The sequence below is a fragment of the Aptenodytes forsteri genome, unplaced genomic scaffold (genome assembly GCF_000699145.1).
Source record: "Aptenodytes forsteri isolate BGI_AS27 unplaced genomic scaffold, ASM69914v1 Scaffold320, whole genome shotgun sequence".
Lineage (NCBI taxonomy): Eukaryota > Metazoa > Chordata > Aves > Sphenisciformes > Spheniscidae > Aptenodytes > Aptenodytes forsteri.
The window spans coordinates 1734523-1761884 of NW_008794890.1; the positions used below are offsets into that span (position 1 = coordinate 1734523).

At 40.1% G+C, this 27362-nt stretch overlaps 1 protein-coding gene across 3 annotated transcripts in view; it reads right to left on the bottom strand.

The window, feature by feature from the left end:
• PCDH15 (protocadherin related 15) overlaps nt 1-27362 on the bottom strand; it is a 387556-nt gene that overhangs the window by 208896 nt on the left and 151298 nt on the right. For all 3 annotated transcript variants that reach the window (XM_009275078.2, XM_009275076.2, XM_009275077.1), the window contains exons 8-9: nt 21572-21680; nt 14702-14814 (exon numbers count right to left, since the gene is read on the bottom strand). In XM_009275078.2, the coding sequence (XP_009273353.1) occupies nt 14702-14814; nt 21572-21680 (222 nt within the window). The remainder of the gene's footprint in view (nt 1-14701; nt 14815-21571; nt 21681-27362) is intronic.

Sequence of the window (27362 nt, forward strand, 5' to 3'; positions counted from 1 at the left end):
TAGTGCTGCATGGGGTTGTTGTGGCTGAAGTGCAGGACCCGGCACTTGGCCTTGTTGAACCTCATACAGTTGGCCTGGGCCCATCGATCCAGCCTGTCCAGGTCCCTCTGCAGAGCCTTCCTACCCTCGAGCAGATCATCTAATAGAAAGCAAAACAGTCATCTTTGCTTAAACTCAGGGTTCCTATTTCTCCATGGATTCACAGAATGAGACTTTTGCACTGCACCCTTGTATAACACTTCAGGAATACTTAGTCCAGAAAATCTATCATAAGATGCATGAAAACCAAACAGCCTGCAGTTTATCTAAGACACTTCCATGTTGCTGCTCCTCCACAAGACCTCAGAGTTGATCTCCCCAGTGAATTTTAATAGGCTAATTAGAAGGGAAAAAAAAACAAAAACAAACAAACAAAAAAAAACCCCAACAACAAAACACCCAACAACTCCTAACAATCCTGGTGGTTAATGGCTCAAGTATCCAGCAGAGCAGCCAGGCACACACTGCACAACTTTATCTAACCTGCCATACAGAAGATATATTTTCTCTTTCCAGCTTTGATTCTGTTTTACCTTGCTAGCCCTTGCTTCTACGCCTGCATCCTCTCCAGCCACCGGTCTAAAGCAACACAGCAGGTCCCTGCCTCTCCATTTCAGCTGTTATTTCTGAGCAGTGTTAACTCACAGCTTTGACCTCCTGGGAAGATGGCTGCCACCTCTTCCAACCTAGCTTAAACTTATCTCAGCATCATCCCTTCCATCATTCATTCAAAACTTAACTACAAAGACAGAAGCAGCATTGTATAAATACTACCCTGTTTGTTCCCAGGCTCTGCCCATTAGGCTTTTAAAGGTCTTGCTCAGCATCCAGTGAACGTAATGGAGGTGTATGTCAAATTCAGATTATCTTAATTCAAAACATTCAGCTCAAGATACTTTAAATCGGATTTCGCCAGACTTTGCCAACTACAACTACCATAATGCTGGGGTCAACAAATACCTGACATCCAATCACTGTTGCATATAGTTCAGTAACAGACTTTGCTGAATGAAGAGATTCTCAAAAACCCTGGTTGCTACATGGAAGGCCACACAATTTTACTTTCACATCCTTAAGGTTACAGTAAGATACTATTACATTTGCTATCTGTCAGTCCTACAATGAAATAGCCTCGCTTTCTTTTCTGTTCTTTTTGACTTCAGTACTCATACCGGCATCTTAACTCCACATAGCTGGTAAAGAGGAAAGGCTGTGAGACAGATCCATGAGAATAACTTCAGAGTACAAAGCTGAGCATAGGTGAAATACAGGGGCCTAAATCCAAAGCTCTAGCTCTTAACCTCCCTGCTTAGCTGCTGCATAGCACCAACAGAGTCTGGATTCCAGGATGTCCCATTTTCTTTTTTTCATGTAGTGCCTTTCAGCATGTTTCTGCACATGCAGAGAAGTGCTCCACTGGGCAAAGCAACCTTTATCCCTCACCCAGGCCTGATGTGAGTTCAGAGAAGGTGCATTACTTCACTGTAACTATATTTCTTCATGACACGCTGTTTTATGATAAAAATTGCAAGGTCCATACCTGCAAGCACCATCAGCTGGTGCATTTCGGGCAGTAGTAGCACCAGTAATGGGCATGTTCACGCCCACTCTTCAGTTTGAGCATCAATAAAAAAAAGAAAACCAGGCTTCTTTCTCTCCACCCTCCAATCCCAACAGGAGGATGAGCAAGTGGTGCTGAGGGGAAAGTGGTGCATGGGAATAAACATGAACTAACACATCTTAACAACAGTTGGGACATAAGTAACTTTTTTCTCCTTCAGGTGACAGGCTACATGTACATGCAGTGTGGGAGAGTGGAAGTGAGACCTTCAAATGATCTACAAGAAGGTCTGAGACTTAAGGAAAGCAAAGGTAGGTGGATGTTTCCTCCAGAGGCAGCAGATCTGCAGGCTTCGACAAGAGCGTGGTGCTGATGAATGGTGCTGCAGGCAGCTGCCCAGCGTGAATCACCCCTGGTAAACTACAGGAGGGGTATGAGCAAAGGGGCTCACGCTGGAAGCAGGTTTCTTTGTTAGCTATTTAACAACATAATTTCACATAGTCTGCAACTGTAGTGGCAACTAACCTGAGAAGAAACTGCGAAGACCTTTTAAGTATTTCAACAGCACCCATGATGAAGATGAGTTATTTACTCACCCCTCCTCCAAAAGATCTTATCTGGTCAATATGACAAGATAACATTTGCCCATCACCTAGCGCTTGGACAGAACTGACATTGCTCAGAAGGGACACGATTTCTGTAGGGTGGAGGGGAAAAATGAATGAATTTTGCAAGAAATCCTGTTGTAATTAAATTTTGGATAGGTTACCTTGAAATCTCTCCCCTAAAGACCATTATACAGCAGACTGACTTACAAAGGCTTGCATTTCATTTATCCTTCTGGCTGAAGCGATGTCTACATTAAACAGCTATTTGAGAAAATATAGAAACACTCCTGGGAGCAGACTGGGATCTCATCTTTGCTGCTTTAAATATTTCCTCACAAGGATCATTCCTTCCTTGGTGTAAAACTCAAGCTTCAAGAAACTCAGGTTCAGAAATCTTTCTTCTTCCTTTTGCATGCAACCTTTATCAGGCCTGAAAGTCTCTACAATTCTCTCCTGAAAATGCCCACTCTAACACGTGTACACACACGCAATCTTCAGATCCAGGAAAAAAACCACCACACTGGCAGGAGGGAATACGAGCGTATTCTAAGCAGCAGCACTAAGTATTCCTATATTCCTTTGTTGCTGTGTGTTTTTCTTGACTTGCTGGTAAATCTGGCATACGCAACCACCCACATAACAGCATGTTTCTGACAATTTTTAAAATTCATATATTGCCTTTCTGATCCAGTTAAAATAGACAATGCTCTGTTTGCCACAATAATGAAAACACTGAAAATAGTATCTAAAATAACAATAGAACTTATCACAGACCTCCTGACCCAAAAAAATGAAGGTAGGTTATCACCATCTAATAAATAACTGGTCCAATAACGTCTGAAACCTAAAAAAAGTGCAAAATAAATACTAGTGGTGAAAATAGTCTAGTTTACACCAATATCAGCCCTAAGAATTTTTCTTGGAACCCATGCAACCAATCAGTCCATTAAAAATAAATTCTTCATGCCACTAGTCTTTTTTTCTTCACAACCAAAGTTTTTCGAATTGCAGTTAGGTCCTAAAGTCATTTACTCTATTTGAGTAAATTACTTTTATTCAGAAATACAGCTATTTCTGTAAATAAAAGACATTACAGAACCTACCATTTATGGATTTTAATATTTTCATTGCTCTGTGAGTGATGACACAATTTAGGGTCAATCTTAACTCACAATCACTGGTCTTTCTAATGTGTACCTGTAACAATGCTCTAAAGGCAAGGAAAAACATTTACCATGCTGAGATGCTGCCAAACATGGGAAAAACTTGCTGTTTTCAATACGTATGTTGTAACTTTGGTGAAAGACTGATATGAAGAAACGTATTATTGATGTACAGGAAAGGGTTTGCTTTTCCTGCACCCTTTTTTTCCTCTCCTTCTTCACAAACACAAAACCTGTCTCCACACTCAGATTTTCAGTTCTATATCAACTCTCAACACTGTATTACACACAAGATAGAAAAAAAGGCCACCTCAAAGAACAGACATTTCCAGATTATTTGGACTAGGTATGCTTTTGTGACAGTGATAAGCCAAGAGAAGTAGTTGAATACTGAGTTCACATAAGGGGTGAACATTTGAAAAGCCAATTTAAAAAGCAGTTATTCTACTTAATACGTACAGGAGATGCACAGCAGTTCAACCCAACTAATGATTTTTAAGATTTCATCATTGTCAGGAACTAGATTGAGCAACTACTTAATGAAAATACATTTCTTCCATTCTTTTTCTAATCTGTCAACATGAGTACAAAACCACCCTCATTTGTTCAGTTCATGTTCTATTTTGAGGCAGAGCAATCACCCTGTTTCCCATTACAGCTGATACAACTCTACTGTTGTGCAAGAACATCACAGGAGACTATCTTCAGTTGCGTTTCAAAAGAGAGAGACAAAAACAAAGCAGTTCCAGACCAAGGGCAAAATATTTTTGGAAAACCATACTTGTCATGGGGTCTGTATTTTATTTTCCACTTTTTACTCAAAGAAATTTGAGAGAAAACACCAATACTGAGGAAGATGAGCTTTTTAACACATAGGTTACTTTCTAGACACCTATTCAATAGCTATCTCTGTGAAGTTTTCTCAAAGTTCTCAACTGCTGCAGCCCAGACAGGTACTTCAAACTAGTAAGTCTTTATCATGTAGATTAAACTAAATAAATGGGGCATTACTCTTCATGCTGAAATCCCTATTTGCACCATTTTAAAATTCAGAAGAGCAAGGAATAAGCACAAATCCTCTTAAATGCAGGAAAATATATTCGTTAAGATACACTGGAAGAGGGGAAAATTAGAGCTACCCTGAACAAAGATAACAAATAAAGGTCAACAGAGCCAAGAGATCAAAACAGGATGAGAAGAGCTGGAGGCCGACATTATTACAAAAACCTACCAAACATGCAGATATGAAGTTTCTGAAGTGGTGAAAAAAGTTAGATAATTCAGGACTTTTTAAGTCTCAAAAAACATGGACTTTGGACCATTTCTGTAAGAGCAGTCCAGGAATTTCCAGTCTAGTGAGCCTCAACTGATGCATGTCTTCTCATTGCCTGCTAGCATTGTGTTTTCTTCTGGTGTTTTCTGAAACTCATAATAAAAGAACATCGTAAGAAGAATTGTACTAGAACAGACAATAATCCATCCAGTGCAAAATCACGGTTGCAGCTGCAGCCAAAGACACAAGCCTAAAGAATAACGTAAGCAGCTCAGATTTCCCTGGATTTCTCTTTATATCAATAGACTTTTCTTCCACGAGCCAGCCCTGCCTCCCCTTGAGCCCATGTCAACTTTCAGCCCCACATCGCTGCCCATCAAAGCAGACAAACTATATTAGAGAAACAACCACCTTATTTTGTCTGTTTTAAACTTGCCACCTGCTTGTTTCATTTGATAACCCCTAGCTCTTGCACGGCAGGAGAAACTGAACTATTGATTCCTCTTCAATCTCAGAACTGTGACACTATATTTTACGGGTGTCTATTGTACCTTCTTCCTTCCTCACCTGATATGAACCTGCTTCAGTTCTGCTCTGTCCTTTTTGTGATAGAGACCAGAGCTGTGCACTCTGGTCAAGACATGTGCACGGCCTGGATGTGTACAGTACCGCGGTGATTTTTCCTCTGTTCTATTTTTCCTCATGATTTCTAATGTTCAATTTGCTTTTTTGCCTTTTTTTTTTTTGACAGCCACAGAACACTGTGCCAATCTTCACGCTCAGTTATCAGTTACAATGTCAACATCTCATTCCCAAGTCATGCCAGAACCCATCATCTTGTCTATAAGCCCAGGATGATCTTTTCTGACTTGTATCACTTTATTTTTAAGCTATGCCTAATTTTATCAGCTGTTTTATCACCCACTCATTTGGTCTCACAAAGTCCTTCTGCAATTCTACAGTCAATCCTCATCTTTACTACCAGAATAGTAAGGGTGGGGCAACAGCATCTACGTCAACCGGCTGATGAACCCAGCAAAGAGATGACAACCAACAACCAAGTGAGGAAGTGGTGGACCCAGGCTGGTCACCAAAGCCTGCAGGGTGATATGAGCAGGAGGGACCCCATAACCATTAAAGCAGGGCTGAAGGGGGACCACACTCATATGCACATAAATAAAGGAATGCCAACAGAGCAGCATTATAGGTAAAGCTCTCAAAGCCTTTCTGTTAAGTCAGCATGACCATATGCCCCCCCTGAAGTGTCTGTATATTAATACACAGAGTACAGGAGCAGTCTTCGGCTTATCTCAGGGATCTGCTTGGCAGGATCCCATTGGATACAGTCTTAGAGAGAAGCAGGGTGCAGGAGAGCTGGTTGACTCTCATAAATCGCCTTCTCCAAGTCCGAAAATGGTCCATTTTGACAAGCAGGAAATCAAGTAAAGTTGGCAGCAGGCCTGCGTGGATAGGCAACGAGCTCCTGACAAAAACATAAAGAGGAAGCCTACAAGAACTGGAACTAGGGACAGGTGATGCAGAAAGACTATAGAAACACTGAGCATACAGTTCAGGGTTAACATGCAGGTTTAGAAAAGCCAAAGCCCACATGGAACTGAATGGCAACAAGAAAGGCTTCTATAGGTACATCAGCAGCAAAAGGAAGACTAGGGAAAATGTAGGCCTGCTGCTGAATGGGACAGGGCGACAGGCAACATGGAAAAGGCCGCGATACTCAATGGCGTTGTCTTCTCAGTCTCTACAGGCAAGACCTGACTTCAGTAATCTCCATCCTTGAGACCCACAGAAAAGTCTGGAGCAAGGAAGTCTGGTGGAGGATCAGGTTAGGGATATATTTAAACAAACTGGACATACATGAATCCAGGGGACCTGTTGGGATGCACACACACATGCTAAGGAAGCTGGCCGATGTCACTGTAAAACCCCTCTCTACTACATTTGAAAGGTTCATGGCAATTAAGAGAGGTTCCTGAGGTCTGAAAGAAAACAAACGTCACTTCTATCTTCAAGAAGGGCAAGAAAGAAGATCCAGGGAACTACAGACCTCTCAACTTCACCTCAATGCTAGGGAAGGTTGTGGTAGAGCAAATCATTCTGGGAACCATTTCCAAACATATGAAGGACAAGGAGAAGATTAGGAGTCCTCAGTGTGTGTTTATGCAGGGCAATTCTTGCTCAACCACCCTGACAGGCCTCTACAATGAGATGAATGGCTTGATGGGTATGGGGAGAGCAGTGGATATTATTTATCTTGACATGCGTAATGCTTTTGATACTGTCTCCATATGGTCTCATAGACAACTGGTGAAGTATGGACTAGATAGATGGACAACAAGGTGGCTGAATTGCTGGGTACACAGTGTTCTGATCCCACAGCACGAAGCGCAGCTGGAGGTCAGTTAACAGAGGTGCACCCAGGGGTCGACAGTGATACCACCACTGTTTAACATCTTTATTAATGACCCAGTTGATGGGACCACGTGCACTCTTAGTAAGTTTGCAGGCAATAAAAAACTGGGAGAAGTGGCTGATTTGCCAGATGGGTGTGCTGCCATTCAGAGGGACCTTGACAGGCTTCAGAAATGGGCAGATGGGAGTCTCGTGAAGTTCAAAAAAAGGAAAACGCCAAGTCCTGCACCTGGGGAGAGATAACCCCAGGCACCAGTACACGTTAGGGGCCAACCAGCTTCAAAGCAGTTTTGCAGAGCAGGACATGGGGGTCCTGTGGATGAATTGAGCAAAATACCCTTGCAGCAAACCTGTGCTGCATTACGAAAAGCGTTGCCAGTGGGTCAAGTGCTACTTAGCACTGGTGAGACACATCTAGAGTGCTGGGATCAGTTCTGGGCAAAAAAAATAAAAATAAAAATTGAAATACAAGTTACCACATTTAAACATAAGAAGAAACTCTTTTTAATCTGAGAGTAGTCAAACACCGGAGCAGGTTGCCCAGAGAGGCTGTGGAGACTCCTTGGAGATGCTTAACACCCACCCCACCCCCAACCTGAGCAGTGGGGCTGGACTGGACAATCTCCAGAGATGCCTGCCAATCTCAGCAATTTTATGATTCTGTAATAGCTCAGGTTCATAATAAGCTTTTTTATTTCAGTATTTCAACCTTCGAGATCATTCCCAAGTTTCTTAAAAAGCAAGGGCCCCAACCTAGTGCTGTGCTCAATGACCTACCTGTTTTTTAAAACTGATCATTTAGCCTTGCCCTCTGCACCTGCCAGTGGCTGGCAAAGCATCCTCACTGAGTCTCCCTGTACTTCCACTCCGAACAAGAAAACAGTCTTTGTTCAGTGAATAGACCATACAAAACACGGCATATATACACTTTACTTTCTGCCTTCAAAGTGCACATTTGTTCACAGTTTGGTCCTGAGACTGTTGCTGAAGCTATGCCTTCTTTTCACGTAGCGCAGTAAATTTTCAACAGCCTTGAGAGCAATGGACAGGAGAGATCAATGAAGTTCCCAACAGGAACAGAGAAACCAATTAACCTCCAGCACGAGTAGTAGGAGAGCATCAGTTTCTGTCATTTCTGCTGAGATCTGTATCAGGGAAAATCATGCACATTGCAAAGGGCTTAACTATACCGGAACAGCCAATACACATACTGGGAGCATGTCTCTGTTCCAAAGCACCTCCACCAGAAAGAAAAAGTGGCCTTTCCAGTTCCCAGGCGGTTTCTTGGGATGGGCAGGAGAAAAAGGCACACAAACTCATGCCATGCCAGTATCACAGAATCATAGAATCATTTAGGTTGGAAAAGACCTTTAAGATCATCGAGTCCAACCATAAATGTAGCACTGCCAAGTCCACCACTAAAACATGTCCCTAAGTGCCACATTTTTAAATACCTCCAGGGATGCTGACTCAACCACTTCCCTGGGCAGCCTGTTCCAATGCTTGACAACCCTTTCGGTGAGGAAATTTTTCCTAATATCCAATCTATCACAACAGTATTCATGTAATCAAATATGTGCACCAATGGATGGTACTTTATATTTGTAGCCAAGCTTCACACACAATCTTTCTTCATTAGCATGGAATTTGCTCTGGCTAATACTCAGGCTCAGTCTCTATACACATACTCAAAGCAAGTAGAACTGATTTATTAAAACCTCCTGTGCCTAGTCACAGCCTATATAAATGCCACAGCCAATTCGGCAGGGGGAAGCCTTCTAAAAATTGGAAATCACACTCCATTCAAAGATTCAAGCCTGAAGCGTAAACAGAGTAGGTATTACTGCTGGAGAGTTCAACATCACTTCTTGCAGAATGGGACCCCAAACCAATTTTCTTGTAACACTGGAATTTCAAACAGTCTATTCAACTCTGACACACAGCGTTGGCCTTCTGTTGCCACCTAAACAACAAGGAAACGCAATCCCAGTATAGAATTGTTTCTATGGTATTATCTGTCACGAGGTTAATGCCAGTCTGACTGAAACACCACCTGGGGATAACAGATTTTTGAGATAGGTACATAAGATATGGAAAGTACTCTATAAGGATATTCTTCAAAATATTCTGCACAGCTGCGGCACGGTGTTGAAGTACACTTCTGTTACCAACACTGTTGGGAAGGCACCAAAAAAACCAAGGAACTGTGACACAAAGCAATTCTGTTTGTAAAGGTCTATTCCCTAAGAGCTGTAAAACTCTCAGATCCAAGGAAAAGTCTTATTAAAAAGTCAGGCTACAAATGTTATTTGAAGCTGGGAAACTTAGCACACCCCCTCCTTTTTTTTAAAAATCTAACTGGAGTTTTTATTGAGATGTCCAATTTACATGAATCCTTCCCAATTTCCCAATGGCACAAATACAATCAAATACAACAGACAGTGGTTTAAGAATTAACCATACAGGTTGCGTGAAAACCTACTCTGAAACTACATTATAAATTTAATTTCCCCAGTACACAGGTGTCCAAATGAGATCAACAAAATTTTCCTCTATTTTTCCACCTCATGTTATAATATTCAAAGTATTTTTAGTCACTAATACAAGTATCCCCGTGCCATTAAAAACAAAAAATCAATTCTTGCAAGAGAAATAAAATTCCTATCCTGATTTTGAATCTGACATGCATGCATTTTCTTTACACTGGAGAAAATTTGAGGTATTGATTGTTCTAGGTAAATAACGTAGACTACAGAGATACAACCATAAAGTGAAAAGGTATGCCTATACTTCATTAGCCTCAAAATACTTCCAGTCTTTTTTTTCTAATGCAACTCCTACAGGTTTTATAGCAATCCTGAATGAACAAAATTCTTGATTCTTTCTTACTTACTGGATACCAACCCATTGCAATATTGATGTGTTGGAGAATGAGAGCTGACTTCTGACATTTATTATCAACTGGTTATGCAACAGTTGCAAAGAAAACACTTTCCCTACCTCCTTTACTCTATATTACTATTCATATTTTTAGTAGGACCACCTTGGGTCTTAACAGAGCTGACAATTTCTGTAATCATAGTAAATAACATGGCTATTTGTTTATTTAGAGGAGAATCACTTTTTGTTCTACAAGACACTGAACTAGTCTAAGAAGTCATGATGTTTTTAAGTATTTTTATAAAGCAAAAACTCTTTATGATCTGCTAGTGACAATTTCTCCCCCAAATCTCCATATATGCATTCTTTGGGCCGGACCGACAGCCCTTGTGGTAGTATAGCTCCTCATCCTCAGCCTACTCCGAAAGCCACACGTAGGCCCTATGAACTAAATTTTATCAAAATCTGGTCTCTTACAGGTGTGGTAAATTCCTCTACAGAGTAGCATTTCCATTCATTAGCATTTCATTCACTATGTAAGTACCTCTAGCCTTCAGTAGTCCATCCACTTTGCAAATTGATTTTAACAGAAATGTCAGGTTAGATTTTGTCTGATTGATAAATAACCTACATTCAAATAGGAAAGGATCAAAGTGCATCAATTTGATTAATTTTCCTATTTGTTTCATGATATAGATGCTTCAAAAAACCCCATAAAAACTCACTGATGCTTTTTAGAGCTAGTAACAAGAATGTAGTATCATGTCTACAGTGCAATGGTCATGTTTTTTCCAGAAAGGTGATCAAAGCTCCTGCCATTTTCTTCAAGCAGCTATATCCCCTTCTACAAGCAAAGAAGTACCAAAGGTGAAGTTAACTCTATTGAGGACTAAACAGATTACATGCTTTCCTGTTACAAACCATTGTCCTCCAGGAGGAGGATAGCTACCACAGCGACAATGCTAAGGAAATGTAGTTTTAATAGGTTTATTATTTTATTGAGAATCTCAGGAGATGTTTCAGGAAGGCTGCAGATCAAAGATGTAATTATTTTTTAGCCTTTGAGGTTGCTGAAAGTGTACTCCCTCTCACTGTAGCTTTGGTTTGATTTCTCCAGCAACTACCTGCTGTAAAGCAGGACCATCTGCTCCAGAGGAGATTGTTCTCTCCAAAATGTCTGCTCTCCAAAGAGACATGCAAGTCCCTGCCTTTATGGACACAAATCTTCAAATGACACACATATGTATTTATAAATAAAACTTACTCCAAAAGCAGTAATTGATTTCAAAAAGGGAATTAGTAGTATGGGGTGTGTTTTTGCATCTCTGGAACAATTTTTTATAACACAAGCAACGGTAGGTAAAAGGAAAGAACACTTATGATTCATAATCTTCACAGCCTTACACATTTTGGGTCTCATATAGACTATATTTTTACTTACAGTATTATTAACACTGGAAAGCCCTTTCAGTTTAAAGGCTTTAAATCCACACGCTTATTGTGACAGCCCTGCAGTTGCCACATGGAAATTTCAATGGGACACACAAAAAAAATACATGTTCTTTTGTAAAAGCCCCTGTTGCTTTGCAGGGAATGGAAGTGACAGGAGCTTCCCTAGGACGGCCAACAAGTTTGCCTCCTTGCTTGTCATCAAATATCTCCTGGAGATAGCAGGGAGGCTGAAAACCAGCATTTCTTACTAAGAAGTTTAGCTTTTTCTATTGTCTACCTATTTAAGAATTCAACATTTATCAGCAATGCAGTTTTTATACCACAGATGAGCGCACCAATTTCCTGTCCGCCTTCACACATTCTAGTATTTGTGTATTGACTTAACCACCTTTCCCATTTCACCGTTTTCCATAATATTTTGGCAGGGAAAAAAAAAATTGATCTCCTGATATCAGAGGGAATATTTTAAAGATTAAGTTTAGTGAGTCCCACAAAAATAGCATATTTTCTGTTTAAAGGGAAACATCACACATCGCACCCCCCCAGATAAAATAGAATCAGATTCAACAACTTCAACACTGCAAGAAATGCAAATTTGAGAATGTGCAAAACAAGAACCTGAAGATTTGATTTGGTACAAGCCTGAGACATTATACCAGTTCAAAAGGTCCCTGAACAATACAGCATTAAAACTTTTATTATTCTAGCAGGTGGCATATTATCCTTCTTACAGACTGATAATTTTCCTTATTATCCCCTTGACTGCACATATAACACAGCAATATGAACCTAATAATGCCTATAAACATTTCCATTAACAACAGAGCTTGCTATTTAGGCACACAGAATGTGGTATCAGACCGGTGTAACTGATTTTTTTAATTGATGTATTGTGCTACTGAATATGGCTGCTGAATTTTGACAACAACAAAACCAAACAAAGTGCTACAGGGCTTTAACCTGTAACTTCTTAGCATATTAACCCACCTAAGTTTCTTCATCTGTCCTAGTGACAGCAGAACTCCACAACAGGAAGTAAGCTCAAAAATAATTTTAAAAGAATCCTATCACAAATTATTTCACTCTAAGCGTATACAAGCTTTGTACTTTGATGCACTCAAAATCAACTGAGGTAGGAAATTAACACAAGTATTTAAAAAGGTGCTGAGTTATTCAAAGTTCCTATAAGCTGCAATTTTATTTCCTCTTCCTTCATACTACAATCAGTTATATTCCTCAGAAGATACAGAAAGGACCTGTATATTAATAAACTTATTACCATCTTCCCAGAGAAACTGCTGCCCTCTCTGAGATCATAGAATTGTTTAGGTTGGAAAAGACCTTTAAGATCATCAAGTCCAACTGTTAACCTAGCACTGCCAACTAAACCTAAGGGGCTTAGGTGTCCCTAAGCACCACATCTAAACGACTTCTGGAGATGCACAGCAGGAGCCTGCAAATCTGTCCCTAACTCTCCTATGCTTAATAAATGCTTAGAGTTACTATAAAAAAGAAGAATTCCTACAAGTTACACAGGTACTAGCCACAGTCAGCTTTTGCATGGCCGTGCACAGGCACACTTGGGGACCGAGGTCGCTCTGTCACATCATATTTGTGTATGTTCCTTCATTCCTCCTTATTTTGAGAGCAGAAGAGTGTATCATTACTCCCCCCACTCCCAAATGCTTGAAAGATTGAGCTTTGCTTCTGCTCTGAAGGAAAAAAAGAACGAAATCCTACTCACATTCTCCTTGAGGACTGATAGCAAGCATTTTGGTCTGACTGCATGACAGGCCAAAAGCATCAAGGCTGGGAGCCAGCAGAACTATGGCACGATTTCCATAGGCTGGTATTGAAGGAGCTGCTATTGCCAAAGGGACTGCCTGCTGCCAGTGCCACCATTAACACCTCCAAAAAAATGAGAGGGGTAGGAGAGGCAAATAAATAATTCTTACCACGAGTGCAACCCTTGTACTTAGATTAAATAATACTAACAAACAGCAAGAGCTTTGACATCCCTGTGTAAAAACATGCTGCAGTTTGGAAAGCCCACTCTTTATTCTACATGAAATACACCGATAAATACACAAGTGATTAACTACTTTGAAATAGACTACTGTGATTCCTTTCTCTTTTATTTGCTCCTCTGCTTACCAATAAATACATCAAAATCTATACAATTTTCTGTGTCATTAGACAACAGCTTTAGGGACAACTCCAGACTGTCTCCAACAGAATGAAATGTAATTCTGCTTTATTCTCATTAGAGACCGTCTTTACTGAACTGACTTTTGCAGTCTGTTCACACAAATTTCACCTGCAGCAAAGCTTACAGCTTTGTACAATTTTACTCAAAGTAAAATTAATAGCTTACTACATTTAACAAGTTTAGCAATTAAATATTGATATCATCACCTCCTATTCTTTTCCTCTTAATCTTCAAATTGGTAAAGAAAGCAGCAAATACTGAAAATATTTTATACTTGCAAAACTGGGACTCAGTAACCAGATGAAGATACATTTTGAGATTTTCTGTAAAGACAAACTCTTCACAACTAACTGGTATGTGCTGTGATCACTTGGCTCAGTTAAGAAGAACTGCAGACTGTTATCAAGTCAGACTGTAAAATTAAGGACAAAGCAGTATGTACAAAAGAGGAGGGAAGCCAACTCTCTTCATCAATGGTAGGATTTGAAAAGACCAGCCCCACAGAAGCGGTTTATGTCTTTTCCCAGCAATAGGAGCTGAATGAGATCAGCACTAGTTATGTTTCAGAAACTTTCTTTTTATTCAGTAGCAGAGCTCTGGAGTGAACTTCCTTTTTTTTGAATCATCCCTGAACAAAAACAAATAAACAAGCAAGCAAAAATTGCTACAAGCTGTGGAAATGATTTTTTGTTCTCCTTGCTCCCAATATTCAGTACTTAGACAATTACTTGTATCTATGTGATTCTCTAGCATTGGTTGTAAACTGGAGAAAACGTGAACTATAAAACAAATGCATTCTCAGTACAACTGAGTTCGTAAAAAGCAAATGTACAAGTGGCACATAGTTTGTTCATACAATATCAATATAACATGGAATGTTAGAACTCTACCACAATTCATTCCCTTTTCAAAAATACTTCACACCCTTCTTCCCTGTGATTATGCTAAATGAGGCCTAACAGGCAAAAAAAAAAAAAAAGAAAAATGCAGGAAAGACAAGCAAGCCCGCCCCACATTTTCTCTAGAGCTTTTTGTTACTAAGCAGTTTTCAAAAGCATATGGAAATATGAATTCAGCCAAAATTACCTTAATAACCAAGTCAAACTTCTGGTGTAAATCCCTATTTATTGGCTTTAGGAGTGTGAGTACAGCTGTTGTGAGATTCATATGGAAATACTGTGGATAATCCTCAGGAGTACCTGTGAAAAAGACATTGAGGTTTGAACAAATGCTGTTTCTGAAAGATTTAGTTAAACAATATATTTGTTTTACTCATTAGTCATCAAAGGAACAAAAACTAATCCTACTATTATAAGGATAAAATATTGCATCATGTGTACATGGAGCTTTAGGATACTACTAACATTATGCATTTAATATTATCGTTATTTCCTTACTCTCCCTAACCATGAAGATTCTTCTCAACTGGGAATCCCTAAGTACTTGATAACAACAGGAGCCCAAACACATCTGCAGCTGGTGGAAAGTCTGCTTCTTGGCTTCCAGGAGATACGTATAAATCTAATCAGATAAGAGGACATATGGAAAAATAAGCTTTCCCTGCAAATCATGTTCCACTTGTATCCACCACATTCCTGAAACGCAGCTTGCTAAACACATACCACTGAGATTTTCTCTCTCCAGCTTTGAAGTACGTTTCCCCTGAAGTATTGCTGGACATAGGCTGAGATTAGTCACAAAGCAGAGAACACTATGAATTGTTTTTTCAGTGCACACATTTAAACAAAGAAAATACACAATGAGGTGCTCTGACAAAGATGTTACCACTAAGTTCGTGATAAAGCAATAACTAAAGCATGTTATTGGTTTCAGATGATGCCCTGACATTTGCAATTTAAAATGCACATTTTAAGTACCTTAGTTCTTGTAGCCCTCTGTCACACCTATGGGCAAGCTCTTTAATGCATTATTAATAACATATACATAAGTAACAACAACAGATATGTTATTTTAGAAATCCTTCTAAGAAAAGAAGTTTCTTATCAGGGAGGAAGCATCAGATGAAACCTCATCTGTGTCTAACAGCTTCCATTTATTGTCAACAGTAAATAGTGTCTTCATGGCTCTGAGTTTCCAGGATACTCTCCAACTCAGTCAAAACAGAAGCAGTCAGAGCCTGAACAGATTTGCTAACCCATGGAGATCCAACAAGGGCTATGCAAAGGATGAAGACAGCCATGACCTTGCTGTGCCTGGCCCCTAGGCTGGCCAGCAAGGCAGTTGCAGCCCAAAAACTTTCCCATGGTACTGTGCTCAAGCCAAAAGGCTCTAGCAGCATAACCAGACACAGGAGGAGGTAAGAATTAAGCTACAGTGATTTCCAGCCACATGATTCTCAAAGAAAGTACACAAAAAAGTACCAATGGTGAAGCATTAATTGCCAGGGCAGGATACAGCAATAAGCATATGGGATACTGTTCAGCAACAGTCTCTCGCCTATCAGGGAACAGAGGCTATACCATTTTTTTTTCTAAAATACTTTCTTCTAAAAGAAATAGGATGTTCTCTCCTCATTTGTGTGGCAGAGCGTGCCTTCTCTAGCCTCTGTGTCTCATCCCAGTTTGTTTTGGTTTAACTGTCTGACTTTCCCTGAGCCAGCCCAAATCTCAGCTGGGGAGATGTGAGAGCACAAATACGAACAGAGCAGGGCTCAGAAAGCCAAAGTGTTTAGAAACAGCATGCACGCTGGCATCTCACAGCTTATCAGTATTACTAAAAGTATCAAAAAAAACCAAAATACAGATTACAAGTCTAAGATCTCAAGTCATTTTAAGTCTAGGAATAGTCCTGTGTAGCAGCCGAGAGGCAGCAGGCACTCCTGGCTGATGGTATAAATGCTCCAGTAAGTCCTCTGAGCTCATGAGTTACGATATCTTAAAGCAGCCATGAGAGCAGGACAAATATTGCCATGCCAATACAGTATAACAGGGCATAAGATTCAACACGAAAAAGACCACTTTTCTGATAAATGATGCTGTTATTTATTCACCTTTCAAGTGGAATGATTAGAAACTGCTTTCAGAAAGCCAGTAGCTATCCCAGGAGATAGATTACTGTCCAAACTCATGTGCAATACTTTAATTTGCAACTCATCATATCACAACCGTTCACTATACTGTGTGTATATTGTGCATATATTGTGTGTGTGTATATAGTGAACGTATATATATACACACACACTGTATATATTCTGCAAATATCTCTGTATACATGTATGCCATACACCCAGAGAGGAGTAACAGGGACAACCACTATGGATTATTTTTTCTATTACACCACCAACATAAATGCAGAGTTTCTAGCTCCAAGTCCTGCCTCCCCTTCCCTCCCTTTTAATTTCGACTCCTAATTAACTGATCTAATTGTTTAAGAGCAGTAGGCATCCAGCAGGAGCTCCAAGCTTTTGGCAGATAACAGCTTGCTGTAGTCTTAGGAGGCTGCATGTCACAAGGTCTGATGCTGAAGATAAGAAAAATGAAGAAATGAAGGACTAAATGCAAAAGTAAAAACCAAGACATTCCCTGAAGGAGAACAAATACATAGGGGAGGATGGAGACAGCTATATGAGGCACAAAGTGATCTACAGCAGGGAAGATGAAGCTAATATTGTGTCAGGATGCCAGGAAAGAATCCAAGAAAAAGAAAAAGAAAAAAAACAAACCACACCAAAAACCCCCCAAAAACAGGTAAAGGAGGAAAAGACAGCAAGGAGGATGATCAGGAAAGTAAAGATTAGAGTATAATAGAGCTGGATTGCCTGAATCCTAACTGATGATGCCTGCTCAGCTGCTGCCTACCACAGTAAGAGTTCAAACTCCAGGATACCTTAAATTCTGAAAGTAAAGTTTCCCAGGAACACAGATATCTACTTCTGCATACACAAAAATATTTGTATTTTGACAGAGCAGACCAACCCTCAATCCACACTGTTGCCTGATCTGCTTCCAGAAAGGAGGAATTTCCTACTGCAACTGTAACTATGTGCCTTCCAAACGTGTCACCTGCATATTACAGACAACAGAGAACGGTTCACACCACCCCTACACTGCCAGTCTCTCACAAGTCCAACCTGCAAGAAGACGTAACCCAGGAAAAGCAGAGAGGTCTAAAGCTCTACAGATGAGCACTGAGTCTCCTGCCTCCAGAAATTCAGCTGGTCTGTGTGTTTGGAGAGGTCTAGAGTATCAAAAGGTGGTGGGCCAGCACGCACTGGCAGGTCTGTAAGCACCCTTGAGAAAGGAGGACAGCACATGAGGGGTGGCATGTGGTTTCTTTTCTGTACTTTAGCACGTGGAGATGAGATTGTACCATCCGCACCAAAAATGAGCGCTGAGTGCTCAACAGACCTCTGGTTACACTCTTTTGGCCCATGCAACAGAAGCAGCGAGCTGACAGCCCCAGCGTGACCTCTTCTACCTTGATGATCTTACAGCAGAAAGGAATACCCACAAAGAGAAGAGAACTCTTAGCTTTGCTTTTCTTGGAGCCAGAAGAGGGCTTTTGTGGGGCACGTTGCCTGCCAGGCAAATGCATCAGGGAGCTCACAGGAGTGGAGAGAACCTGCCGAAAATGCTGTTGTGTTTTTCCGCTCTTCATTTAAATATCAAACAAATAGAACACTTAATTGTTCAAAATTGGCAGCAGAAATCACAGAGACAGTTCCAGGGTCAAAACCAGAAGCCGATGATTTAGAGGAAAAATTGACATTTCCCAAGAACCAGCCCCAGAGAAAAGAAAGCCTTAAAATTACTAATAAAAATAGCTAAAGGAAAACCTTTAAACAGGGCTGAGCAGTAAATACAAGAGTAGCACAGGGCTGTGATGCAGTTAGCACCAACGAAAAAAATAGGGTGAGACTGCAGATGAGAGAAGGTGAGCTGGCTTCTACCCCCTTTTTATTGCACACACCCTACATGCAAAGGGAGGGGGGCTTGCTTACAAACTTGCATACACCAGACACTATATGTGGGTCTACTGCAATGACCCAAATATATTAACATTCCTGAAAGTCAAGGATTGGAAAAATTAGTGCATGGAAAAAAATTTCCAAACATCACGTTTCCAAATGTAAATATATTGGGCATTTTATAAGAAATGAAATATTACAGTATGGCCCTAGTTCAATCCTCCTCTCTGAAGAACTTTACTGTACTTTGGGAGTTCTTTCATTATGTACTTTAGCCAATACTTTAAATAGAAGGCAACAATCCCAGCAGTACTATGCTGTAACTAGTTCTCTAATCTTAGGATGACCCTGAAGAATATTTAAGACCTAATCTTCTATCATTTTATCAGTACCAGTACATAACTACTTGAACAAGTACATTCAGACATCTTGATACATCCTTTGAAAGGACTGTACTCAGAGGTCAGAACGAGGAAGAAAGCAGAAAATAATGGGCTAGCAACACACTTGGAATATTTCATCATTTCTCAAGTGCCTTACCCTAAAGTAACTTTTGTCTTCAGCACTGCTATGCTCATGTGACTGTATAACAAGACTCCCACAGGCATTTATCGTTACCTCATCAAGTAAGTCTAACTCCTTTTCAATGAACTGCAGGGGAACCTGTTGTTGTTGGAACTGGAGAGGTTCACTCGTACCCTCCTCATGGGAAAGATCACAAGATTTGGTGAAAGCAGCACTGAGGCATCTACCTGAACACTTGAAAGGCTAGTTAGCTTGAAAGCATGACAGGCAGAGATCTTTATGGGCACTTAGAGGATGAGGTTAGTAAGCCACATCAAGTAGAAGCAAGTTATCGCTGCATTAAAAGAAACACATCTTCACAGTAGATCCTAAAGATACTGAGAAAGATGTGCAGACTTCATATATAACATTCATAGTGCCCAAAGCATATGCCAGGACTTGACTTGCACAGGTGTGCAGGGGGAAGAAGAAAGCAGGGTAAAAGAACCACCAAATTAGAACTCAATCAAGTCAAATAAAATGCAAAATCATTCTCATATTTGGTAAGTAGCTTATTCTCTCATTCTATGGGCATAGTTCAAACCTTCCAGTGTTTAAAAAAAGACATATTCAAAGATATAAAGAACAACTACATTTAGATCTAAAGCAAGGGGAAAATCTGTATAACGAGAAATATCTGCAAGGCCTATTTCCTGTGAAACTATTTAATATTTTCTGAGGTAAAGGCTAAAATATAAATAGCACTGCATACTAGCAAAGATGAAGGCAGACAAAATCTAAAAAGAAATCCTTTTGAAGACCACGGGAAAAAAAAAAAAAAAAAAAAAGAAAAGAAAAGAGAAGACACAGCCTTTTCATTGAAAAAACCTCAAACCCCCCAAAACCAACCAAATTGCTACAATACATCTTTCTGAATTATTTCTTTGAGGTCAAAACAGTAATTCAAACATTAAAAATATTGCAGGTTAGTGAAACACAATTTTTAATAAGTTCTCTCCTGAAGAACTTTGCAAGTTACACAAAGCACATTAACAAAAATAGACTAAATGTTGCACTAGGGCATAACTGTCAATAGGAGAATTTATAAATAAGCCAAGTCAATTTTCAAACATAAAAACACCTAGTATATTTACTCTACAAGTGTTTACAAATTTCCTTACAAAACAGTTTTGCTGGAAAAGGACTAGTTGGCAGCAATGCATCCCTTGGTCTGCCAGTTTTGAATCCAGTTACAGCCTGAAGGAATCTAGCTTTGCTTCATGGCTATCCAAAGAAAACCTGATTTCTTTTCTTAGAGGACGCTGAGGTCTGCCATGCTGAGGCTAGTCTGCCACGGCCATGTCCCTTGCCATGGTCCTGGGAGCAGAGCCCTGGAAATGCCTTCAAGACTAGTCTGTTGGCATGGAGCGGCTTCAGGCTCCTGCATTTTGCACACAGAGCTCTGGACCTGCACATTCAGTACAACGGTACCTGGTGCAGTAGTGATTCATTTGTACCCTGTTAAGATGGCTCTCAAAATGACAGGCACATCAAACCATCAGACCTACTATTTTTCCCCTTTCGCAACAGAACTATAATATATATAAGCATCTTTTTTTTTTTTTTAATGACAAGCAAAACTACGCAATCTGCTCATTAAAATCTTTACTTCCACCTCTCCATGGTTGAGAAAGCCATGTAGCTGCAGTTTAACACAGCAAACATGAAAAAGATGCGATTCCACAAAACACACAATTTTCAATTCCCATGCTAGTCAGAGGGCACAGAAATTACTACATCAGTCTCTGTACTTTGGGAAGAGCAGGGCAGGTGGAGGACTGCAACTGCAAACCAGTGCCTTAGGCCTTTCCACTATCAAATCACACAAGCTAAGCAATTGGAAACAAATGCCAAACACAGGAAAGTAGTAGGGGAAAAAAACCCAAACAAACCACAGCAGAATACAAGAAATCCCCCAGCTAAGTGGGCATTCTCTGAACTCTTTCTAGAACTGCATTCCTCTCTGGCCAGAAAACAGCATAGTCAACTAAACAAACACTAAATTACAAGGGAAAGCATGCAAGCTCACAGGCAGCAAACTTAAAGGGTCTTACTGCATCTACCTTTAAGTTGCTCTGTGCCAGAAGACTTTTGGAAGGAAACCTGCTCTAATTGCCTTTCTTTAGCCTCTTTTATTGCACCTTTTACACCTGTGAATAAAAAAATGCATTGCAGCATAGCTATGAGCACAGACAAGTCTCTCTCCTTTTGCTTGCTGTGTTGCTCCATTCGCTAAACCAGACAAATCTGAATCTAATCTGAATAAATAATAATAAATAATGCAACCATCTAAAATAAGCTTCTAAATTGCAATTAAGCATAAATAGGCAGAACAATGATTTCAAACATCCCACTAACCACAATACAAACTTTTATTAAGTTTTCACTCTCCCAGTCAATCTTTCTCTGGCTGGTCATAATAAAGCGACTGATTATGAGTGATAGCAAGAGTAGGAGACACCAACCAACTAGGATGGAATAGAGGATGCCCGGTCGATCAGAAGGAGGCTGGATGTTTCGATCCTGATCTATGGCTTGTATGGGTGGAGTGACACTGATGGGATTCACACGTGCCTGAAATGAAAAATCAGACAGATTTGAAACATAAAAATTAGACAGCCAGTAGGCAGATCTTTAGGTTTAACACAAAAACATCCCACTGAAAAGGATATTTGCTGAAATTGGAGGAGAAAACAACATTCGTATTTAAGAATAGTTACAGCACGTCCCTTTTGAAATCAAAATTAAGTAGGCAATGTATATATTTCTACAGCAATCTCCTTTCTTTTAGATATGTTTTATACTATAATAGTATCTTCAAGGAAAGGAAGCTTGCACATGTTCAAGCAAATGCTTGACTATGCTACTATAAATAGTCCCTTGAATCAGACATTTCAGACATCATCATATCAGTGAAATACAGCAAATGCTTTAAAAAAGGAAATAAAAACAAATTGAATTTGAGAATCATTAGGAGCTAGAGTGGTGATACACGAATACATACTGCAAAAGAAATTCAAGCCAAGGTACAGACATTTCAAGGATAGGTACATTTGAAAAGTTTGGATGGACACTGCAATAATTCACACCATTATTCACAAGTGGAGTGATCTCGCATGCCGAACATGGAAACAGCAAGCCAGAAAAAGCATTCACAGGCTTTCATCTTGTTCAGTATTTGTATGCCCAATTCTTTACCTACCAATTTAATAACATTCCTCTACCTACTTAGGTAGGTACTTAGCCTTCACTGTTGCTTTGAATGTTTTCTAAAGTTTTCCTATGCCGATATACTCTCCAGTGGTAACACCAGAGCTGCCATTCCCAACTCTAAAAGAAGAGTATCAGGAACCTTGGCTGCTTAATCAATTAGAAACATAGCTACCCCATGAATGTATGTGCACCAGTCTCCTCCCTCCCCTTGGAACTTTTATTTGCATGGCCAAAATGTTTAATAACCTCTATGAAAAATCAGGTGCCTTTTTTCCACATATGAGTAATCCTGGCAGCCTTTGCTTTGGAAAGCTCTAACGCTCCATGTTCTGCAAGACGGAACTTGAAATTTAGCGTAGGAATAGGAATGAGACAAGTCCACACTTGGCCAAGTTTTGGCACAGCCTTTAAAAATCCTCCTGCTGAGATTCGGAAGAAATCTGCAAGAGCTTTAGCGATACCTGTCAATAAACCTAGAGGGAAAAGAGGTGAGCCAAGAGGAGAACAAAACAGGAACGGATGCAAGGCAGCTTGCAAGAGGGGAGAGTTAATACCCCCTCCTGTAATTTTGGATATGTAGCCATAGGTAGGTCATCTGCAATAACACAAGCTATTCTGCCCACAGTTTGCCCACCCAGAAGTCATTTCCTACAGGTTACTGAGGTCTGACAAGGCTTTTCCAGGCTCATGAACCAGGGCTTGCAGCCATGTGTGGTTACACAGCTCTCGGCTCTGGGTGCAGAGCATCTGCCTACCAACACAAGACTGGTACCTCCTCCCTCTGCCTCTCTGCTCATGGCTTTTTCCCCAGTTCCCAACAACCAGGTGAGGTCCTTTGTCACACGCCCATTTCCACTTCTGAGTCTTTAAAAGATTAAATTCTTAAAAGTGTAATGAGGAAGATGAGCTCGAAATAGGCATAAAGAAAGAGAGAAGAAGTTATGTTTGAATTTTTAAAATGCTTTAGGACTGCATAAAAGTTACATGCTAAGAGATAAGATTATGCAAAAAACTGTCAAAGACTTAAAATGCTATTTTTAAATTTACAGATCAATTGAAGCACTCTCAGACAAATCTACATTATAGATAAAAACATACCCACAACAAAAAAAGCCAGCTAAGGCTGACTGGGTTTTAAAGTCATCATCACAATATTGCAGGCCAAGCTGAAACATCCAAGTCTATGCTAGAGCAACAGCAATGGATCTAGCCTTGTCAATAATGAGCTGTCAGCTGTACCTGACCGCCAAAACTAGACTAAAATAATAATTGTTGGATATATAACTCAGATAGCAAGGACATGTGCTTTACTTTCCAATTCAAGGAGAAGCTCGAGAGCAGCATTTAGAAAAACTACATTTGAAATTAAACAGATTCTACCTGAACAACAGATATTGTATCCCACACTGCCATCATTACACTGACTCCTCAGAACCAAAGCAATCAACTGAACAGAAGCAAGTTGTGTAAGAAAACGAAGAAGTATAAGAAAACTAAGAATGAAACATGAAATCCATTAAATTTTAATTCCATATAAGTTGTTTTTCTAAGTACTGTACACACCCTGAAATGGGCTGCTCATAAGCCAGAAGATACCATGCAACAAGATCAGTCACAATCTACTGAAATATTTAGGGATAATTTAAAGCTGTTTTGAATTAAATAGGCTGATGTGCCTTGAAGCAAAGCTAAAGATACTTTCGTATTGTTTTAATAATCCATAGATAATGCAAGTATCTTTTTCATTTTAACTTAAATTAGAACTATGAAAACATAACTGCACAAAGCAGCAGACATTAAGTATGTTAATAAATTTGTAAAACCACGTGTAGGATCATTTCAAAAGGTGTACATATACTTCTTATGAAAAATAATTATTTTAAAAGTTTTTGGTCAAAACACGCTTTGATCAATAGCAGTAATAACTATGATTATTACATAGGGATATTTCTTTCTTTCCTGAGCACTTTAAAATGTAAAAGGCACAAACAGGTGCTCACAACATCCCCCATGTCCCGCTGACGTGGTGCTGCTTGTCAGCAAAGCCGTCGGGGCTCATGGGGCCCAGGGCAGCTCCCCAGAGCCCATCTCACTGGGACGGGGCCCCAGTCCTGCCCCCAAAACTGTTCTGCGTATCACGGTTAGCAGTTGTTGCTAGAGACTGGCAGACCACAATGATACAATACCCACCGCCATCCTCACCAGGAAGTTCAGAGAAAAGATGAGGCTTTGCTCAGCCCTTTGAGAGAGAGGACACGGTCACATACAGATAGGAGGTGGCTCCTGACTTAAGCAGAGGAGGTAGAGCTTCCTCACAGCTCTGCAGAGTGGGCAAACGTTACAAAATGGGGTCTGTGACAGCCACCATTGTGTAGGAGCTCCAACATCCTTGCAAAAGACAGAAAAACCACCCTATCACTGTCATTCTCAGCCTCAAAGGAGAGCTTCATAAAAAGATGGAAGCTCATTAAAAGGAAGGGAAAACAGATTAATGAAAGAGTGAAACGTCTGAGGGGCCCACGACTGCTTAAGGACACTCAGTTGGAGGCAAAGAAAAAGCACATGCGTTTTTTATTGAGACAGGCTTGAGAAAGGGCAAGGCAAGTCAGCACGGCTATGCAGCAGTGCAGGGAAGGTTACTCAGAAGAAATAGATGGCCTTCAAAAACCAGCCACTTCCAAGTGAAGAACATAAAAAGGTCCACAAGCGCTGGCAAAAGCAGGTGATTAAAAAACCAACCAAACAAGGAGATCCTGTCAGTTCTAGCGTAAAATATGCAGCAATTTATTTACTTTTCCCCATTAGGGAAGAGATCTCTCAGTTATTGGTTTAGGTATTAAGAGACTTCCAGGTGCTTCAATATAGCAGAATACACCATCAGGCAGGCCAAAAAAAAGAACCCAAACCCCAACTTTCAAACATTATCACAAGTATTAATAAATTTTAAAAAATAAATCCTTCTTCAAACAGTGTGACAGGAAGCCTGCCAGGGAGTCTGCAGGGCCAAGAGATGATCAAGGCAAAAAAAAACAATTTAAAAAAAGCTCAGAGAGAATAAGGCAGTAACACAAAACCTCTTTTTTTTTTTCCTCCTTCTTTTGTGTTCACCATGAAAGGACTCTGATGGGTCCCCATGCCAACACCTTCTCCACGTGGGATGCCTAGCAGGTCCTGCAAAAATTCATAGCATTCAGAGGCATTATGGACTGAAAAAGCCAAATGAAGAGTAACATGAGGCCAAGAGCAGATGGGTTTCTAAAGAAAGGCAAGAGTGAATCTTACGAACTTGCTGTGCTATGTAATTTCCTGCTTAAAAGTGCTTTGGTACTTGAGGAACAGCAGGTGGCAAACGTAATACCAAAATTAAAAGGGTCCCAGGGTGACCCAGGAGAACACAACAATGAAGCCTGAGGCTCGTACCAGGAAAAATTAGCAGATGATATAATAACAGTCTGAGCAAACACATAAATAAATACAGTACACCAGGGAAAGTCTGGTTTTCTGCAAAGGGAAAGCCAGCCTCTCAAACTTACTGTGGTTCCCTGCAGGAATCACCGCCACATGGATACCACAGAACCGTTTGATACAGTGCATATAGACTTCCAGCCAACTTTGACAAGCCTCCCTTACAAAACAGTCTTAAGGAAATTTGGCCTCAACAGAAAACGAGTGAAGACCTGTGTATCCAGAAACAGTTAGGTTAAGAGACATGAGGCAGAGCAGGAGTAAGCTTTCAGTTCCTGTAGGGAGAGAGGGGCGATCCACAGGGATCTGTGCTAGTACTGGAGCTGCTCAGCTCACTCCTATGTGACCTCAGAAACGCCGGGGAGAGCACAGTAAGAAGAATTACAGATTATACTAAATTATTCAGAGTAGAGAGGATGAGAGTCACCTGCAAAAGACTGCAGTTTTAACCACTGAAGGCCACATACTTAATGAAGTGCCTCAAGTGTTTTCACATTTTCCTTGTACATATTCAGTCCTTTTATGAAAAACCACCAGCCAAAACTCTCAGTACTCTTATACAGAGAAATCTTCTCAGCTATGTTTGAGAGCGTGATGAGTCAAAATGATCGTCCTTTTCAATTACATCAAACAAGACTTGACTGCTTAGGGGCTGTGAGGACAGAGCACTGGGAATCTTTCCCTCAGCTCTTTTCAATAGAAAGATCTCTCATAATTCATTATGAAATGATCAGTGAATAATAAAATGTTTATTCACAAATGTCATAAAACAATGTCATTCACCTACCCCAGTCATCAAATGATACACACTTCAAAAAACAGCATCATCAAGTTTCTGTCATGGGAAAGATGGGAAAGACAACTGGAAATTATCTGAAGTTACTGTTATAAAATCAAAAGGGCTAGAAAAGAAAAAAAACACAACACCCAATATTCATTCAAATGCTTTGTCTTACTGCATTAGTGTAGCTGGGAAACGCTTATATTAATTTGCTACACTCTTTTTATATCTTGCTCTTTGACCTGTGTGGTTAGCCAAAATTTGGCTGCAAGTTGTTTCGGTTTAGGAGAGAAACAGATAATGGAGCCAGGTCTGTTTTAAACAATCCTGTTTATTCAGCAGAAAGGCAAAAGCCCCATTTCCCTGGAGAGGAGAGAAACTGCGCTTGCAAGACATAGGTACTCCTGCTTACACCTTCAAACATACTTCAACCACAAACACTCTTTTTGCTTTTATTCAGGAACCGACTACCACCACCACCACCACATCTGAGCATGTCTCTGATGTTTCCTTCACCGGCTTTTCTGTTTCAGCATAATGCAGTGAAACTCTTTCAGCTGATATATCTATTGCAAATGACATGTGGCTAGAATACAGGTGTCTAAGTAGGATAACAATATGATAATAAATATGATAATAATAAAACAATAATGACTGGCAGAAATTTCCCTATTTTTTCTTACCAGAAAAATACATTAAAAAAATCTAAAGCAAAAGATCTGTAAACAGCAAATCATTGACTAGTCCCAAAACTTGCAAAGGAAGCCATAAACCTCTGCATGCATTCATGCAAGAGT